Source organism: Oncorhynchus mykiss, chromosome 9, assembly GCF_057628025.1.
Source record: "Oncorhynchus mykiss isolate SJ-2025 chromosome 9, ASM5762802v1, whole genome shotgun sequence".
NCBI classification, from domain to species: Eukaryota; Metazoa; Chordata; class Actinopteri; order Salmoniformes; family Salmonidae; genus Oncorhynchus; species Oncorhynchus mykiss.
The window spans coordinates 68,198,350-68,218,111 of NC_143030.1; the positions used below are offsets into that span (position 1 = coordinate 68,198,350).

General features: G+C 40.8%; 1 protein-coding gene across 2 annotated transcripts in view; it reads right to left on the minus strand.

The window, feature by feature from the left end:
• Positions 1-3,176: 3,176 nt before the first annotated feature.
• The window catches only part of LOC110532613 (teashirt homolog 2-like), a 76,010-nt gene continuing 59,424 nt past the window's right edge, over positions 3,177-19,762 (minus strand). Inside the window, exons 2-4 of one of the 2 annotated variants that reach the window (XM_090185144.1) lie at positions 17,483-17,635; positions 16,300-16,606; positions 3,177-6,907 (exon numbers count right to left, since the gene is read on the minus strand). In XM_090185144.1, the coding sequence (XP_090041270.1) occupies positions 3,864-6,881 (3,018 nt within the window). In that variant the 5' untranslated portion in view covers positions 6,882-6,907; positions 16,300-16,606; positions 17,483-17,635 and the 3' untranslated portion in view covers positions 3,177-3,863. The remainder of the gene's footprint in view (positions 6,908-16,299; positions 16,607-17,482; positions 17,636-19,762) is intronic. The other variant, XM_021616667.3, reaches the window with a different exon arrangement.

The following is a 19,762-nucleotide window of genomic DNA, read 5'->3' on the forward strand; positions in this document are numbered from 1 at the left end:
ATGGAGATGGCTACTAATTTTGACCACATCTATAGGTAAAATCTGTGCAATGAGCGCTTTTATGTGAAAATTGCAATCCATTCTTTGCTCATGCAATATGTCATGCATACAGTATGAGGACTGAAAATGGAGGCCTAGAAGTAATGAGGTGTAATGGTGTAAAATGGACATTACAAATCATAAAGATTTCAGGGAAGAAGAAATGATACTCAAGGGCTCGGTCTCTGTCCCTTATCTCTAACAGGTAATTATTTTCATGGTAATTCATTAAACAAATGAGATTCACTTATTATGATGATGTTGTGTGACAACCCTCTTCCAACCCTCTTTTCCTCTGTGATTCACAGAAAATGCAGAAAACACATCCCTGTCTAACCCATAGAAAGAAACAAAGTCAGGCATATAGTTAATGTTTTGTGTGTATCCAAGCAGGCAAATTCCAATGTCCCATTACAGCACATCAACATCATAGCGGACCAAGCAATGGGCGTACACTTATCATTATTTGATAACATGTTTAATGGCAGATTGACAAAGGATTTGCAAATGCGAGCTGGCATCAATTTTGCTAAGTTCGGTTTTCACGGCTGTGTCTGCAATGCTAGCATAGTTATGTGCATAATTCGATTTTTCTACTAAGCCACTGGTACAGTTTTTAAAAAGAATCTCCAAGCCCTAGCCTGTGTGGAGAGAGTAAGCTGTTTTGATGTTTCGGATCCATCAGACTGTGAATAATCAGAATCATGACATTTATAGACCTTAATAAGACAGTTTAAATGTTTCAAAAACAATTTTACAGCTAGACAAACCGCATCATGGTATAGGCAGGCTGTTACTTTTCATTGACTGCAAAACATTAGGCAAGAATAATTTCTTAAACCCGATATGACTAAGACAGAGAATTTCACATAACAGTACTAATATTTTTCCAAAGTTTATTTTATTTACTTTTCCTTCATTCAATTTCCATGGATGCTAACACAGTCTAGCTTTGACAATTCACCACAACTTCTGGATTTACAGTACTGTGTATACTACGGTCTCTGCTAACCAGGGGTGTAACTGGGCCAATTGTGTGCTGCTCTATGGGACTCCCAGGGTATGGTTCAATTCCAGACCCTGGAATCAAACCAGGGTCTGTAGTGACGCATCTAGCACAGAGATGTAGTGCAGCACCACTCGGGAGCCCAATTTTCTAATTGGAATGTGATACAAAACAAGGCAACGGTGTGCTTTAGGACCATACTGACACTTCCGAGCGGTCGTGTAGGGTGTTTGGAGTGTTCATCGGACTGGATAAAAAAATGATATTTAAAAAAAAATGTATTATGTCCCCCCCACCAAAGTTGCACCCCTGCTGCTAACCATATATTTCAGTCCATGAAGTGCAGTAGGGATACAATACTACTACCTTCAGCCATTGCGGAGGTGCCCAGTTATTTTGCAAATGAAAATGAAAAATCTTAATAATCATGCCCAAATCGTGTACAAAGATTAACTGTATGGAAATGGAAACAATCCATATGAAAAATCATGAAGCCTGGATTGTTTAGCAACTCACTTACCAGAGTCTGTTTTTTGTTTGATAAAATTGAATTTGAACCTTGCGGAATATTTGTTTTAGCTCATGGTCACATATACAGTACATATATTTTACTTATAGATTATACACTGAGTGTATAAAACATTAGGAACACCGTCCTAATATTGAGTTGCATCCCCTTTTGCCTTCAGAACAGCCTCAGTTCGTTGGGACATGGACTCTACAAGGTGTCGAAAGAGTTCCACAGGAATGCTGGCCCACGTTGCCGCTAATGCTTTCCACAGTTGTCTTAAGTTGGGTGGATGTCCTTTGGGTGGTGGACCATTCTTGATACACACAGGAAACTGTTGAGGGTGTAAAACCGAGCAGCGTTACAGTTCTTGACACACTCAAACCGGTGCACATGGCACCTACTGCCATACCCCGTTCAAAGGCACTTAAATATTTTGACTTGCTTATTCATTCCCCCTCTGAATGGCACACACACACAATCCATGTCTCAATTGTCTCAAGGCTTAAAAATCCTTCTTTAACCGGTCTCCTCCCCTTCATCTACAATTATTTAAAAGGATTTAACAAGTGACATCAATAAGGGATCATAGCCTTGGATTTATCTGGTCAGTCTATGTGATGGAAAGAGCACATGTTCCTAAGTGTTTCACTTCCCTGTACAGTAACAAATCACCAATGTGACTGACTTATTAGACCAAATCAAGGTAAGAAACAATCCAGTTGATTGCATTGATGACAGCATTTTATCAATGGTAAGCCTTAACCTAATGTTGATCACTTGCATGCTATGCTGATAGAGCCAGACTACTATATATGCTTGTTGTCCCACATCCAATACTGCAGTGAATTTCTATAGTAATTTCACAAAGGATAAAGGAACTTAAGCAAAATTGTGACATTCTGAATGCTTACAACTGCAGCAGTACTGAGGCATATCTCCTCTTTAATAAGACAATTCAATCTCACATTTTAATTTCCATGAATAAACACAAATGATCTGAATATTGCAATCCGTTTTCCCACTATAATCTTCCCATATCTTAGATCATTTGTGCTGGTCTCAATTTAAAATAAGTTGCTGCTCTACAACATAATGGCTCTACAGACGAATTAGGGGATCCATTGGTGAGGCATTACATCATTTATAGCTTTAATCTGCTCACTGAGGTGTGTGGTATATGACAGTAATTATAAATGCAAGAAGAAATTATAGCTGAATACTTTAACTGCATTAGGAGTCATCTGATGAACAATTGTGATTGCCTGCTCATTTCCAACAGAGGGCAAGTTGGTGTCACAGTATTCAAATCACCATAGAGCCCATGTGCTTTTCTCCATTTGCCATCAAATGTCAGCCGCCTGTTATTAAACAGAGATTTGATGGTGGTGGTAATTGAGGGACTTGATTGCTGGAAAGAAGAGAGATAAATTGTGTAAAATGTTTATGAATTTAGCAGGCAATTATATTTTATAGCTGTGAAATAAAAGAGCTGAAGAAAATGTCTACTTGTTATGAAGAACAGACATTCCCGACCACACATTGATCTACGCATATATTGTTAATTTACAATATTTCAGGAGACGTACAGGAGACTCATGAAAACTTAAAATGAACACAGTCTGGTATCAAATGTTAATTCTTTATTTCAATTGGTAAAAAAAAAGGTGCAGGTATCATTTGTCTCACTGTCATCCTTTTAAAATGAAACCCATTTATATTTGATTTTTCCTTGTTTCCAACCTGTTGTTGGGTTCATGTACATAATCTGAGTCTAAACTGTTGATTTAACATTTATTAAAGTGCTTTTCTGTTCTATCAATGAAACACAAAACATTTTTACGTAGCAATTAACTGTACATTTCAATGTACAGTGCAATAAATGTGTTAACATGTGTCTGGCTACCTGTTTAAAACAGCTGCATATTTTACAAAGGTGTAGCATTGGAGATGAACATTACAATTTATCCATTACATTGTCTTAGTAATAATACAATTGAAACTTGACATATTATACAAATAAATAGTAGTCATAGCCAGAGCTATTGCATGCAAACGTTAGCAATTATATTTCAAGCAGTAATACATTTCATTACTGGTGATGCATTTGAGAAGGGTGCAAAGGTATAAGTTGGTGTATTCTTTAACATTTTAGGGTTTAGTCTAGCCAGTGTGTCCATGTCATATTCAATCAAATGTTTTCAATGTCTTTATTCATACTACACAATGCTACTGGAAACATGGCTGAAATATCTAACCAGTGTTTCAAAAATGAACAACAACAAAAAAGGTAGCAAAAATGAACAACTCCTACTCTTTATCCATTTCCACATATTGTGAATGGTTATCAGGCGATTTGCTGTGAGTTTTACTCAAGTGGAGTTTAACTGCATGGTTACTAGCAAATGTCCTACAACACAGCTTACATTTGAACTTAGTGTCAACATCCTCCTCTGTGACTAGCGTCTCTGTCGCACGGACACTGAGAGCCTTTGACAGTTCTGGCTCCACTACCTTCGTCTGATGCTCAATAGGCAATTTGCGCATATCTTTGATTTGGAACCCTAGGTGTGATTCCAGGTGAGAGATGAATGCTGGTGGTGTCCTGAACTGGGAAGCACAGTCATTGCAGTAGAAGATCGGATGGCCAGTGTCCATGCTCTTCAGAAACTTGGTCCCCCCTGTTTTCCTAAGTTGGTATTTCACATTGGCCAACCAGTGGCTGATGGTTGTCATGGACAGTCCAGTAAACTTAGAGATGTGCATTCGTTCCTGAGGACCAAGATCTGAGAGTAAGTACTTGCCCTCAGAAGTCAGAAAGAGGCTGGAGACGAACTGGGCTTGGAGGATGATAAGATGTCGGGGGTTCCAGTTCGAATGCCTTCCCTTGCGCTTGTGAACCGAGTATACCTCAGCCGACACGTCCTCAGAGCGTCTCACGTCTGATTCCAGTTTCATGGTGGGTATCCTTGATGGCATAGAGGCTTTTGGTGTGGTGGCTTTAGGAAGAACCTTGACCATGTCAGCAATGTCAGACAGAGCGTGTTTCTGTGGCATTGGGGCAAAGGTTTGTAGGTGGGAGGAACTTGGCTTGTTAGGTTTATATTTTGTCAGGTCTATTGGCTGATCATTGCTAGCAAACAGGAAGGCAATGTTAGCGCTGTTCCTAGCAGGGGTAGCATGCATCACTGCTGGTTTCTCCATACTCTGGTTGAGTTCAGCTATTATAGATTGAGAGCGAGCAGATGGTTTACTATTTTCAGATCTTGAATTGGTGGGCTTATTTGCTTTACCCAAATGGCTGTTCAGAACTGACTGCAGTGCACTTAGAGGGTTTATGCCGAGTATTTCCGGGGTGTCATTGACAAGCTCTGAAGTAGTGCTTCTTCCACCGGTGGCAGGAGGGCTTGGTGTCTTGCCTCTGTCTGAGAAATCTGGGCTCAACTTCCCTCTGATCACATCACTCCCTTCATTCAGACAGCCTATATTGAGCTTTGAAGAGGTAGAGGAATCATCCTGACAATCGCTGTCATTATTCTCCACCAGATCAAACTTAATATTCAGACGTTCTTTACCATCGCTAATGCCAATCTTTTCTTTCTTGGTGTCCGCTTTTCGATACGGTTGCTGTGGAGTGTCAACTCCCCCAGCACCCTGAAGAAACTTCCCCTTTGGGGCGATCGGTCTCAGCTTGTGGTTGAATGTGTGCTTTATCTGAATGGGGGGAGACGCTGAGAGATGAGTGCTGCTCTTGATGATCCCAGAGAGTTGATAGGAAGCGTGGATACTGGGGTAGGCACTCCAGCTGGGGGTCCCAGTCTGAGCCTTGTTGATTGCAGAGGCCACTGTGTTGGCTAAAGACTTGAGGATATCCCCTCCACCACCTGACGATCCCTGCTGCTCCAGATCCTCCTCACGAAGATATCGATATTTAATCACCCTGTTCCCTGCCTTTTGATCCTCACTGTCTGCCTTGTCATCTTTCACTTCTCTTTCTTCCATTTTGTCCAATGTGTCATCCCTCTGGCTATCTTTCTCACTGACCCTTGGGGAATATGTTTTTGGAGACACTTTATCGCCATCAGTTTCGTTAGCAAGCGGCTCAGCTAAAACCTGCATCTTTTCTATAACCAAGGGATCCAGAGCTAACTGTTTCCCTTTCTTAGAGGCTGAGTTTGTAACTTTCATGAAATGTCCAGTGACCATCATATGAGTGGTGAGTTGTTGCAGGGTATCGTGTGAGCTTCCACACTCCATGCATTTTAGAATCTGAGATTTGCATGTCTCAAACTGCCAAGTGTAGCTAGCCCCATTTTGATAACCATAGCGATTACTGTTAGCATTTGAAATAGCAGCTGACCGTTGGGCCTCGCTGTAGCCAGCTAACCCTGTGGTAGAATCAGGAGAACAAGGTCTGTTGGCCTCATAGGTCAGTTTCTTTGCTGGTGGCAGTAATTTCAGTGAGAGTACTGGAATGGGTTCTTTCAAAGGCACTTTTTGGTAATGCTTAGTTTTTATCATATGGACACTCAAGTCCTGGAGGGACTCAAAAGAATGGCCACAGAACATACACTTCAGAACTTTCTGTGCATCCTCTTTCCCTTCAATGTCTTGCAAATTTCGTTTCCTTGATTTGGAAGAGGATGTGGAGGCATTGCTTGGTTTGCCATGATTGTTGTCCTGGTAATGTCCACTCTTGTTCATGTGCACTGTCAAATCCACAATACTGTCATAGGCTGCACTGCAGTCCTTACACTTGAAACGGCTGGCCCCTGTAAACACTGTCCCACCTGCTTTGCTGCTTTGTCTGTAGAGGTGGACCGAGCTGAAGAGGTTGGGTTTGGACACAGGCTTTGGGGAGTGTGTTTGCTGGAAGGTTTTGGATAGTGCATCCTGATGCCAGTCAAATTCACTCTTGGTGCTAACATTGGTGCTGTCACAGTTAGCCTTGCTGGGAGTTTTGCTAATTTTCAAGTCCATTCCGAATCCTGTGCAGTAGGAATCTGAGAGGAAGTTAGCATAGGCGGCCCTCATTTTCTCCAGGCTGCTGTGCATGTCATCCTTGTATTTCGAACCGCTGCTCCCCTCGTCCTTCTGGCTTTCAGGTGGTGAGGAACTTTTGAAGTCTGAGAGTGAGAGTCTATCGCTGGCGTCGCTAAGGCGCGACTCCAACTCGGCTTCTTGATGGGAAAGGACACTGACGGGGGAGTCCTGGTAGCTGTAGCTGCTTTTGTTGTCAATCTCTTTGTCCTCTGAGGCCTTGGGACTCGTCTTCTCTTCAGTTGGAGTGTCATTCTCTCTGTCATCCTCAGGGATGGTCTCTCGCATGACGCCATGTTCATCAGGCTCGTATACTGAAAAAGAAGGAGAAAGAGAGAAACAATTTAGAGGCCTTTGTTATTACGCTTCACATAATCTCGTTCCCAGACACTTCCATCCAATGAAAATCTGGTGGACCAACGCGTCAAACTGTGTCTTCGTTAGCCAATAAAGAAAGACCCGGAGAAACTCCCGGTGCATAGGCATTGGCTTAATCTACAACATCTTCCTTGTAACCCTCCCCACGCCTCACAGTCATGTGATAAATTATGACAAATACTTGACTCAGTAGGCAATTCCCATAGTGGGAGTGAACATAGAATTCTAAGGCCAAGTTTGAATCGTTGATATCCCAGGCTTATATGCCCAATAGCCTGGGGGCGAGGTTATTCATTAAAAGACCCCTATCTCTGTTTAGACTACATAATAGTAAAAAATCACCATAGGAGAGGGAAATTAGTTGAGTTGCAATCACTTCTGAGCATTTGAAATATTTCCAAGAGTGGAAAAATATGCAAAGTACGTCAAAACATGAGGTTTTGTTTGTTCTGTTTTCAGAGAAACTGTGAAATCCACACAAGGCTACATGCACAATGCAGGCCTGAGCTACATGAGAGGATCAACAGTGTGGATGTCACATGCCTTTTTTAACAAACTACTAGAGGTCAAGCAGCTCCTTGTGATTCACGGTGGGCCATTGACTTAGTGCTGTGTCAAATGGTTCCCTGCCTCATGTTGAAATGTTTACAACAATCGTTGGCCAATGACAGGCAAAAGGCAATTGATTTTTTGTAGGGATTTACTAAGTGTTATTGCAAGTGGCCTATTCTAAAGTGATTATGAGTATCTCCAAACTGCAATGAACTTGCAATGAAAAAACTGAAGCTTTCTCAGTTGGATAATATCTTTCCATGCTTGGATCCACCAGATTGTGTTGCAGCAAATTACAAAGACTGCGCGATATTCTAATATTCCACAAGTGTTCTATGAATAAATGAAAAAGCCTGAGCCTTGCAAGATGAGGGGTTTACTTACATTTCAGATTTCAAAATGAGATGAAATGTATCCTGTCTCCATTTAAGTGGTTACAGAGTGAGACAGTCTTTCTTGACAGTGAAATTTGAATTATTTATGCAAATGTAAACCTAAATCTGGATAATTATTAACACATGAATCACAGCACAACAAAGAACCAGTAAATTGTTGAAAATATATGTATTTATCATAAGATCATTATCTAACATTTCTAGAAGTTGCTGGCAATATGTCACATTGTTATATTGTCCTTGACAGTCTCAAACAGCAATTATCCATTTCATTATTCACCTGTTTGTTCACACACATGGGGCTCAATGTTATTGCATCAATTAACTGATAATTAAACAACAATTTTTCTAATTGACATATTTAACATCATCTAATTTGCATTACTTGTGATACAGCATATTAAGCCGTTTTGAACAAGGCTGGAGTATCAGATATTCATACAGTAAATTAAATCAGTAAAACTATTATCAATACAAAACAATCAAACTCTTGTCTGTTGAATTAAGGTCCCTTTCAAATTTAGCCAGTCTACAATATGAAAACAAACTACTTAAAAAATACTTTTGAAGAGAAATCTTGCAGTATGTTCTCTTATTCATGTTGGAAAATTTGCATTTTGGGAGAAGTTATGGCAGATGTGCTTTTACATAAACATGAAAAGGACACAACGGCCTTGTTTAGGAACCTATGCATTTAATGTGGGTAATATTTCACCTTTGATTTAGGGGCACTCTATGGAATGCTGAATGTAAGGAGCACTCCAAGTACTACAGAACACTGGGTCAGCCCATAGAATGAAGAATGTCATCCTCCTTCGCATTTGGAAAAAAATACTGGTTTTTTTTAAATCAGTATTTCACAAGTGCCTCAGGACAAGCTCTAGAGGTGAACTGGTTGCCAGCTAATGGATGAAGATGGTCATGGGACACTAAACTTCAAAACAAACATGGAGAACAAGGAGCCACGCAGCACACCAAAGATTCCCGAATGTGCTATGACCCTCAACCACAAGATAAACTTCTGGATTGGCCAACAGATCATTGATGGCCTCCAAAACACCCTCTTCCCCCCATGCTGGAGAGGGAGTGTTGTCAGAGTACAGAGACATGTTTTATTGATTGTTTTATACATACAGTTGGAGTCGGAAGTTTACATACACTTAGGCTGGAATCATTAAAACTAATTTTTCAACAACTGCACAAATTTCTTGTTTAAGTCGGTTAGGACATCTACTTTGTGCATGACACAAGTCATTTTTCCAACAATTGTTTACAGACAGATTATTTCACTTATAATTCACTGTATCACAATTCCAGTGGGTCAGAAGTTTACATACACTAAGTTGACTGTGCCTTTAAACAGCTTGGAAAATACCAGAAAATGATGTCATGGCTTCAGAAGCTTCTAATAGGCTAATTGACATCATTTGAGTCAATTGGAGGTGTACCTGTGGATGTATTTCAAAGCCTACCTTCAAACTCAGTGCATCTTGCTTGACATCATGGGAAAATCAAAAGAAATCAGCCAAGACCTCAGAATTTTTGTAGACCTCCACAAGTCTTGTGAAGCGCACCTTGGCTGGTGCACTTCACAAAATAGATAGCCTCACGGGGAAGGAACATTATGTGGATATATTGAAGCAACATCTCAAGACATCACCAAGTTAAAGCTTGGTCGCAAATGGGTCTTCCAAATGGACAATGACCCCAAGCATACTTCCAAAGTTGTGGCAAAATGGCTTAAGGACAACAAAGTCAAGGTATTGGAGTGGCCATCACAAAGCCCTGACCTCAATCCTATAGAACATGTGTGGGCAGAACTGAAAAAGCGTGTGCGAGCAAGGAGGCCTACAAACCTGACTCAGGTACACCAGCTCTGTCAGGAGGAATGGGCCAAAATTCACCCAATTTACTGTGGGACGCTTGTGGAAGGCTACCCAAAACATTTGACCCAAGTCAAGCAATTTAAATGCAATGCTACCAAATACTCATTGAGTGTATGTTAACTTCTGACCCACTGGGAATGTGATGAAAGTAATAAACGCTGAAATTAAATAATTCTCTCTGCTATTATTCTGACATTTCACATTCTTAAAATAAAGTGGTGATCCTAACTGACCTAAGACAGGGAATTTTTACTAGGATTAAATGTCAGGAATTGTGAAAAACTGAGTTTAAATGTATTTGGCTAAGGTGTATGTAAACTTCCAACTTCAACTGTAGTTATCACAGATAAACAAGAACACTATCGCCTATGACAAGCTTCTAGTTAAAGTCTTCTATTCTGAAAGTCTTGAAAGAATATGGACAGAAGTCAATTATAGCACATTGCTTTTTGGCAAATTCAAAATTACCGTAGAACCTTTCACTTATATCGACCATTACCAAATATTGATTGATAAAAGAGCTTTTTCAAGTAGAAGTTTCAAGGATTGTCTGGTGACATATGGCAGATATAGCAGAACAGCGTTACTTAGCCTACTTCATGCAGATAGTGAACCTTCTAACTAATTCATGGATTAGGAATTAGCATTAATAAATATTTCACTAAGACATTTAGCAATCATACAGCAATGGAGCTGACATGCATCCAATAAATTGTTATTTCATGGCAATTAGATGATACAATTTACTATGTTCAAGTAGCTTTATCTACACTGCCATAGAGCACTATCAAACTCAGCATGGCTATTTAATGAAACAAAAAGTTATTAAGATAACTTAATTATAAGGAATTAAAATCCTAAAGTAACAGAATGTGAGAATAGTCTACATTCAGTATATTTTGTATTTCCAGACGAAATTGAGAGAAATTATCAGCAGCATTTCCTGCCCATTTGATCAGAAGTAATATCAGTGAAAAAGATGTGACGCGAGAAGTTCCACTCCCGTCCATGCGGGAATACAGACCGCCTGCCTTCCCACATTTGCGACAACCACTCCCATAGTTAGTGCGGAGACAAGACCATCTCGTCATTATATACAGTATCTTTGGTTATCAACATCCAAAGGCACCAGGCAGGGGTGACTCCAAGATACCCACATGTCTACTTCCACTTATCACACTCTTTGTAACTCCATTTTGCCAACCCTTGGTTGATGCCAATTAGCAATATCAAATGCAAGGGCAGAGCCTTCTCTGATGCTACTTAGGGACATTGTAGTCTACATCTCTGATACAAATGTATGATCATCATTTGATTACCTGTTGCAGAATAACTTTCCAGGAAGGCAGGAAATGTAAAACTTGTAGTCTATTTGAGGCTTGAAAAGGCTTCTGAAGATTGTAATTTCCACTAATTTCCAAATTTCAGACTTGAATTTCTCTTACAAATGTCCATTAAGCATAATCCACATAATAATTCACATTTCCTGGATTATTTTCCTGCTGTAGCAAACAGTCTCAAATTAAGATCCTAAAACTTTATGATGACAAAATGTGTCAATGCAAAACTGGAACACTCCACCCTAGTAGTAAATTGTCAACTGAATACCTGTGGTTTACAATTGCTACAACTGTCAAAATACAGTACAAGATTAAACAAGATGTAATAATACTGATGATGTCATAATTTCAGTGATCATCAACTTTTAGGAATGTTTCCTAAACTACAAAATAGACCTTCCGAGGAAATGTTGTGCCTTTTAGTCTGGTATAGGCAGCATTCAGTCTAACTAGGCTTGTAAAATGAGAGGGTTGGCATGCCAGGGCTGAGATTTATCATGTCATAAACCCCTGCAAAGCCTCCAATCTGTGTCACTACAAATGTATATCTTCAGACAGGGATATGCAAAGGTCAAAAAACCTACAGTGTCCATCATAAAACAGCTACTTGAGGTGTTTATAACATGAATCCGTTAGAACAGACCCCTGGCACAACAAGGCCTGAATATCCAGGAGAAGCAGTCACTTTCTGAGCCAAGGCAATTTTAGAACACAGCCTAGTGAATGGGTAGTGGTAGACGTAGTATAAGAAATCATATTCTCACACTTACAGGAATGATTTTTCCCCCCAGTTAAAACAATACTGAAAGGGTATTAAACATGTCAGAATACAGAAATACAAACATTTAAAAATGTATGACAATCTTGGCATTTTCCAAGTTAGAATGCTGAAATTAGTCTGTGTTTTTCCCCAGTAACAGTATTTAACTTCCACTATTAGCCTTTTAGTATTAACTTTGTAATGGTAAAGATATCAACATTTATCCCATGGAAGGTCAACATTTCCCTCATTAAAGTGACAAGGCAGTCAGTGAGCAGCCTGACAGGATTAGCTAATGGACAGCTGCCTGCAATACCCTGAATATCCCAGGTAGTACTATCTTCACAGAAAATTGGGTAATTCATAGGTGCCAGTGACAGGTCTGCACGTCTGTGCCACTTTCCTGAACTGCTCTCCGGTTGTCTCAAGCTACAGTTTTCGCACCTCACAAATCAATATCCCTTTTTACTTCACATTGATTGCCTGGCAGTGGGACCGACCTAAGCAGGACTGTTATGACATTTCTAGATTTCCCCCTGTCCTTGGAACAATCAATTACACGCTCATAGCAATCAAAACCTCTTTGGAAAATGATCCTGCTCCATGACATTTTCATCTCCCGGATTTATGGCACGCTAAATAGAAAAAAATAAAACAGCAGGCCTGTCCGTCTATGCTGTCCCTCCGTCTATGGTGTCCGTCCGTCTATGGTGTCCCTCCGTCTATGCTGTCCCTCCGTCTATGCTGTCCCGCCGTCTATGCTGTCCCTCCGTCTATGCTGTCCCTCCGTCTATGCTGTCCCACATAAGGATGCAGCTTCTAGAGTCTACATGTTAATAAAACCGCAGGCCCGTCCGTCCGTCTATGGTGTCCCACATAAGAATACAGCTTCTAGAGTCTACATGTTAATAAAACAGGTCGGGCAAATAAAGCAATCTACAGACTGTCTTCTGGAGTCAAATTTTCTCCCTAAATTCTGCAAGACTTTTGTTGATATATTGTTGTAAATGAGCAGTTTCATGTTGTCGACTCTATAGATTTCAGTTCTATAATAAGGTAAGTGAGATATGTTGTAGGTTCCTCTCCAGAGCCCTCTATGGAGTTGGAGTCCTTGTAGTGTGAAGGGAGACATCTCAAAGAGAGGCTGTGGGGGGCTGACGCACTGTACTGTAATTTTGATAAAATATCTACTAAAACTATACTTTTGTTGTTGACTTCATAGTGTCTGCAAGATGGCTACACTTTTCTAGTGGTTAGTCATCATTATGTACAGTATTAACTTACGCTTAATGCACAAGCCTGTCATAAGACCGAGAGACATACCAGCTATGTAATATTTGACAGAGATGTACTATTTGACAGACGTCAGTCAGTTGAAGTCAGGTTACAGTATGCTGTTTATCTAGATCAATCTGGGACTGGATACACGGCTGACATTGCATGAGTTAATTTTTAATCCGGGCCAATAGTTTACTGTAAACTCAATAATCATTGCTTTATTTTACAGATAGTATAAAAGACAAACAAGTCAAATATACTGTCTCGAAACAATGAAGGGACATGTTTACAGGGTTCACAAACTGCCTAGCCTATGTGATCCAGTTAACTATTACTGGAAGGTAATAGACAAGACACAAAATATCTGTATTTTAAAAAATTGTAAATTAAGTAGGCCTAAATAACTTTTACGATCTTTCTCACACTCCACCTATAGCCTAGATGGTTTATTTGGCTTGATACAGTACATCACCCCCACAGTCATAAATACACCCAGAACGCTTATGTTACCAGCAACAATAAGATGAAGTCAGAATGCAGTGGTTGCAGAAATCACAAAATGTCAAATAGTTCGCCTAATTTCAGTTTATGTGACAAAACAAGCAAGTATAGTGTAGAGAATCATTGTACCATCTAAACCGCTGTGAAATATATTTTTCATAACCAAACATATTTTATTTTCAGCTGTTTGAAACTGGTATACTAAACCGAAAGTAAAAGATGCAAAAACAAAACTTAAGCATGGGAATCATAGAAATAATGCACACAGAACAGATCTTCCGCTTCTTAGACTTGCTTTCAACGAGAATGACATATCTATAACTCACATTTCTATGTCACCCAAAAAGTTACACATTGCAGCTTTAAGATCTCTCTGAGGGCTCTGCTGCAGTGTGAAACCATGTGACAGAGTTTAGTGTACATTTTTGTATGCATGAATGGGATGATACTTAAAGCGCATTACCTACTTCACTAAACAGGGGCTATTCATGCAGATAAATGCCTTGCTTTCATACACCGGCACATTCAATATTTCATAGTCTAATATGATCAAATAAAGAACCTCAACATTTCAAAGCAGACGTGGACAACGTGAAGAAAGGCAGATTGTGAATTGTGCTAAAGGCAGCACGATGTAGCTACTGGGATGGATAGATTTATATGATAGGATCATAAATATGACGCCAGACCATACCCTACCATCTGGTGGTTGATTTGGGCAAAAATCAACAAGTTGGTTAGTGAATGTAGGTAAAACATTGAAAACCTTACTAACCTACACCATTGACACTTGATCTTGAAACAGCTACAATATGTTTCAAGACTGTAAGACTAAAAAGGAGCTGAATCTATTTGGAGATTTTTATCTTTCTGATTTGGGGATTTTCATGTTAAAAATAAAAATGCTGTCAATCGTCAGTGTCCTTGTTTCTTCATCGATACTAAATCACAATTCTCACCTAGTCACATTAAGCTGTGGCTGCCATCCTACTGTAGCTCCAGGAGTTCCTTCCCCTCCTTCCCTCAATGATGTCACTGAGCGACACTGCTCTTTTTGATGCCTGGCTGCTAGAAGCTCCTGCTCCGAGATGCATCACTCGGCCCGCTGCCTAATTGGAAGTGAATAGCAGGAGAGCAATGCAATTTGCACTCTAGCACCCAAGTCATCACGTAAGCGTGCCACCGTGCTAACGCCAGCCGCCATGACGCCTGCCTGCCACCGCCTCACATGCAGTACTGTTGCCTTGTGTTGCATCTCACCAGAAGAGGAGGGCCCCGCTTTGAGGGCTGGCAGGGGACATTCTACACACCCTTCCAAAAAATATAGATGGAACCACGAGAATATTGCCTCACTGGAGGTGGCACTACAGTCCATTGTTAAGTTCAAGGATTTTCTTTCTGGAAAATGCAACAAATACTTTCTTAGGAAAAGGAAAACAGTACATTTAATCATGAACAGCAAGTACTACTGTCAATATAATAAAAAAAAAAACATTTTTATCTGAGAAAAAGAAAGAGAGACAGCGAGAGAGAGAGAGAGACAGCGAGAGAGAGACAGCGAGAGAGAGAGAGAGACAGCGAGAGAGAGAGAGACAGCGAGAGAGAGAGAGACAGCGAGAGAGAGAGAGACAGCGAGAGAGAGAGAGAGACAGCGAGAGAGAGAGACAGCGAGAGAGAGAGAGACAGCGCGAGAGAGACAGCGCGAGAGAGAGAGCGAGAGAGAGCGAGCGAGCGAGAGGGAGACAGAGAGAGAGAGCGAGCGACAGACAGACGGACAGAGAGAGACAAGGGGACAGAGAGACAGAGCTGCTACTCAGTACAGCCCAGCGTGCTGCTGCTTGCTCCTCTCTGTCACTTGGTATTTGAAGAGCTTGTGACATGGCTCTCCAGGAGCGACGTGATGAGGTCTGATGGTTCCTTTCTGCAGAATAGCAGTTTACCCCTCATTCACCCTTATCAGAGAGAACTCATCATCTTACTGTACGCCACCCATCCAAACTGTGCATATTGGAGCTGACCAGTCAAGCAAACAGAGGTACATCAGAGACCATCCTGCTTCGGTTCAAATTTCTCTGATTGAATGTCAGTCAGGAATGTTTGCGTGGTTTGGCAGGCAGGGTAGGGGAAAGTGGGCCATCGTTTAAAGGACCACTGCCTCGCACAGATTAGGTCTTTGTTCAAAGCTTTTATGAGCCACAGGCTGGGAGGAGGAGGATGGGACAATTATTCTACGCTTGTCTGACCGGACTGGGATTTTATGATGCCCAGTAGTTCTGCCACATACAGACTAATAAAACAAATGTATTATACATTTACCAGGTCATTTGATTGCAAATAGAGATTTTTATTTAATTAGATTTTGCTATATTGAAAGTGAAAGTGGTTGAATTGAATCTTTTTAGAGAAAATTCTTAAATCAATTAAATAACCTATACATTATATTTTGGTCCTTTGCTATATAACACATTCTGTTGTGGCAATAAGCTATTACATATCATATGTAATTTCACATGACTGGGAATACAGATATGCATCGGTTGGTCACAGATAAAGATTTTTTTTAAAGTAGGGGCGTGGATCAGAAAACCAGCCAGTATCTGGTATGACAACCTTTACCTCATGCAGTGTATAGAGTTGATAAGGCTGTTGATTGTGGCCTGTGAAATGTTGTCCCACTTCTCTTCAATGGATGTGCGAAGGTGCTGGATATTGGCAGGAACTGGAACACGCTGTTGTATACGTCAATCCAGAGCATCCCAAACATGCTCAATGGGTGACGTCTGGTGAGTATGCAGGCCATGGAAGAACTGGGACATTTTCAGATCCTTGCGACATGGGGTCGTGCATTATCATGCTGAAACATGAGGTGATGGTAGTGGATGAATGGCATGACAATGGGCCTCAGGATCTCTTCACGGTATCTCTGTACATTAAAATAAAAATATAAAGCAATTGTGTTCATTGTCTGTAGCTTATGCCTGCCCATACCATAACTCCACTGCCCCCATGGGGCACTCCTTTCACAACATTGACATCAGCAAACCGCTCTCTCACAGGGTGCCATACACGCCATCTGCCATCTGCCCGGTACAGTTGAAACCAGGATTCATAAGTGAAGAACATGGAATCAACACTTTACATGGTGCATTTATATTTTTGTTCAGTGTACAACATGAAATATAAAGGCTGCTGGTGGTCCACCTCTGTCGCTACATGGTTCACTCTCTGTTACATTTCCTCTTCTCCGAGATAAGTGAATGTATATAGTCACAGCATCATGAACTTCACAAAAACGCTGGCCATCATGAATCTGATACTGCAGCTGCATGGTGAAGTGTGTATTCTATTAAAACAATCTGCATTTCACTAACTCTCTCCCTCTTCTGGCTCTATGGATCTTTCATTAGAATCTGGACGGGAATCCAGAAGAGGCTTTCCCTATATAAGCAGTTTTGTGCCGTTTTCAGCAAAGGGAGGCATTTTTTATATTCCAAATTCATTAATAGTAGATTGCTGCTTTTTCCCTTCATTAAATACAACAGAAGCGTGGTACTGTCAGATGGTTTCTTGTGGGACCAAAGGCTGTTTCATGGCAAGTGTAAAGGGGAGAAGCAGACCCGCCAAACCTGCAGCAGCTTTCGGGAACGAGACAAGCTAAAAAGTAAGAAAGGCAGAAATGCTTCAAAACAACCGAGCCTCCCTCCCATTCATTTTACTGGCAAATTTGTTGTCAAATGTCCTTCTGCAAAAATGATTAGGGCTCGCAGTTTTTCTGAAAAGCGCAAACTTCTGGATTTACCTGCTGCTGCATTGTCACTTTGACAGCCCGTTCTGAGAACAATGGTTGCCCAAATAGTGAAATGTGTTGGCACCAAATTTCTGAAAGTTGCCCCTCAATACTGTGGCTCATGGCTTCTTTCCGCTGTTCGTGGATATTCTGTTGCGTTGATACCTAGATGTGGATTAGAATGGTAAAAGAAAGCAGCTAGTGAATTGAAGCTTCCTGCGACGGGGCATCATCTATTGTTGACAGATTGACATTCACTCTATTGAGTCAATGTTTCAGTTCATAAAAACCTTTTTCTATAAGATCTGGTTAAAGAGTACAGTCATTGTGTCATTGTAAGCCTCGGTTTGTAAAGCATTACCGTTTCCAGTAAAGCAATATAATTTAGTGGAAGGGCCCACCACAAATACTGGTTTGAAAGTACAGAGTAACTTTATAACCCTGGCTACAAATAACAAAATCCTTGTGATGATATTCCTTTAGTTTGTTAGGTTATTAAATCCATAGATTTACATAGTATATGTATGTAACTGAGTAAAACAATTATGTGCACATATAGGTGTTCAAATATTTCCATTAGAAAACATTTTTTGTTGTTTTGCATGTGCTACATCCTCAATTACGCTGAGCTTCTCAGCAGTGACATTTCTGTGGTGTTATGCTGCATTCGTAACCAAGTATGAGGTGGGAACTTACCCATTGTAAATACCAGTTGGATGCATTCATGTGCTTTGAACTTGTTGAGAAATGCAAATGAATTATAGCATTCAAAAACCATATTAATAAATTGCTTTTTATAAATAAAGTTTTGATGTTGCATTTAACTGCTGAAAATGCTGTTATCAAGGTAATTTCCTTAGTAGGCAATGTCAGAGGTCACCATGTAGGAGAAGTGGGGGCTTAGAATGATATGCTGTGTTCATATACTAGTCGGAACTAGGAAACTGAAATGTCTGACATGTTAATTGGTGGTAGTTATACAGGTGCTGCGTTCAACCAATTAGCAAGTTGGACATTTGAGTTTCCTAGTCCCGACTAGCGCGTGAACGTGGCAATAGACCGGTTTCCAACTAGTAATTATCAGGTGGAGGGCTGCTTATGTGGATTTGTCCCAGTCATATGTGGTAAATTCCCACTTCCCACTTGGTTATGAAAGCAGCATTAATGTAATGGAGGAGGAGTAGGAGCTGCCTGCCTGCCTGACGAGTACAGGGCCTTTTTGTTCATTGGTTAATTTATTGAAAAGAAGGTAGGCGGACGGACGGGGCAGCGAAACGGAACTGATACCCTGTGTGGCTGTAGGTTGTGCATTGAGGGGGAGGAGAGAAAAAAAAGAGAGGTTGAGGAAGCCGCAGACCAGAGCGACAGAGGAGGGGTTAATGGTAATGAGTGACAGGCTTTCAGAATGATTTACAACGGGTGGCGCGGCGGCAGAGCCGGAACTTGATGGATGATCCTGAAAGACGGAGACAAACCATAAATCATGTCTTTGAATCATTGACAGAGATAAAGGAGGGGGAGAAGAAGCAATGGCATTGACGTTCATTCTTCCAATAATGTACATTGACGAGTTACACTACGGAGCCTTAATTAAAAAGTGAACATGGCGGGTCCTCGCTTTCTATCCCCTCCCTCCTTCTGCTCCTCTATCCTCTCCTCTTGCCTCTCTCTCCTTCTCTCGCTGTGGCAATATCAACGATAATTAAATATGCCGTAGCATCCACAGCCCGTCCCTGTCCCCTCTCTGCTTCTGTCCCGTAGCCGCTTCCTCTGGCTTCCCAAAGCACAGCAGACGGATTAGATAAGTGCACTGCTTAAAGATAGTCACTCCTCAACAATATCAATGAGGGCCTAGTCTGCAAACAGACCCGACAGCACAAACTGATAAAAGCATACAGCGGGCCTACACACAAGTGATAACATAGCCATGCAAATAGTAAACCGTGTTTGAATGAGGCCTATTCAATAGAGTAATACACATCAGTTCAGTTTTTGATAACAGAAGTTGGTTGTATTTAAGATAAGTCTATTTAACCTTTTTCTTTGGATACAAATCCCACTTGCGGAGATTATGGCCTGAGAAGTGGGTTAGAGCTACTCTCTGTCCAGTACAGATGGCTGTATGGAAAAAAGGATAGAAAAGCCCTGGGGTAGCAAGGAGGCTGAATGAGTGGCATTCCACATCAGCTAAACTCTGTTAAAGTGCAAACAAGGTGAAAGTAATCCTAAACATCTGTCTTATGTGTCCTACACACACGCTGTTTGTTCAAGTTCTAGAAAGACATTAGCAAG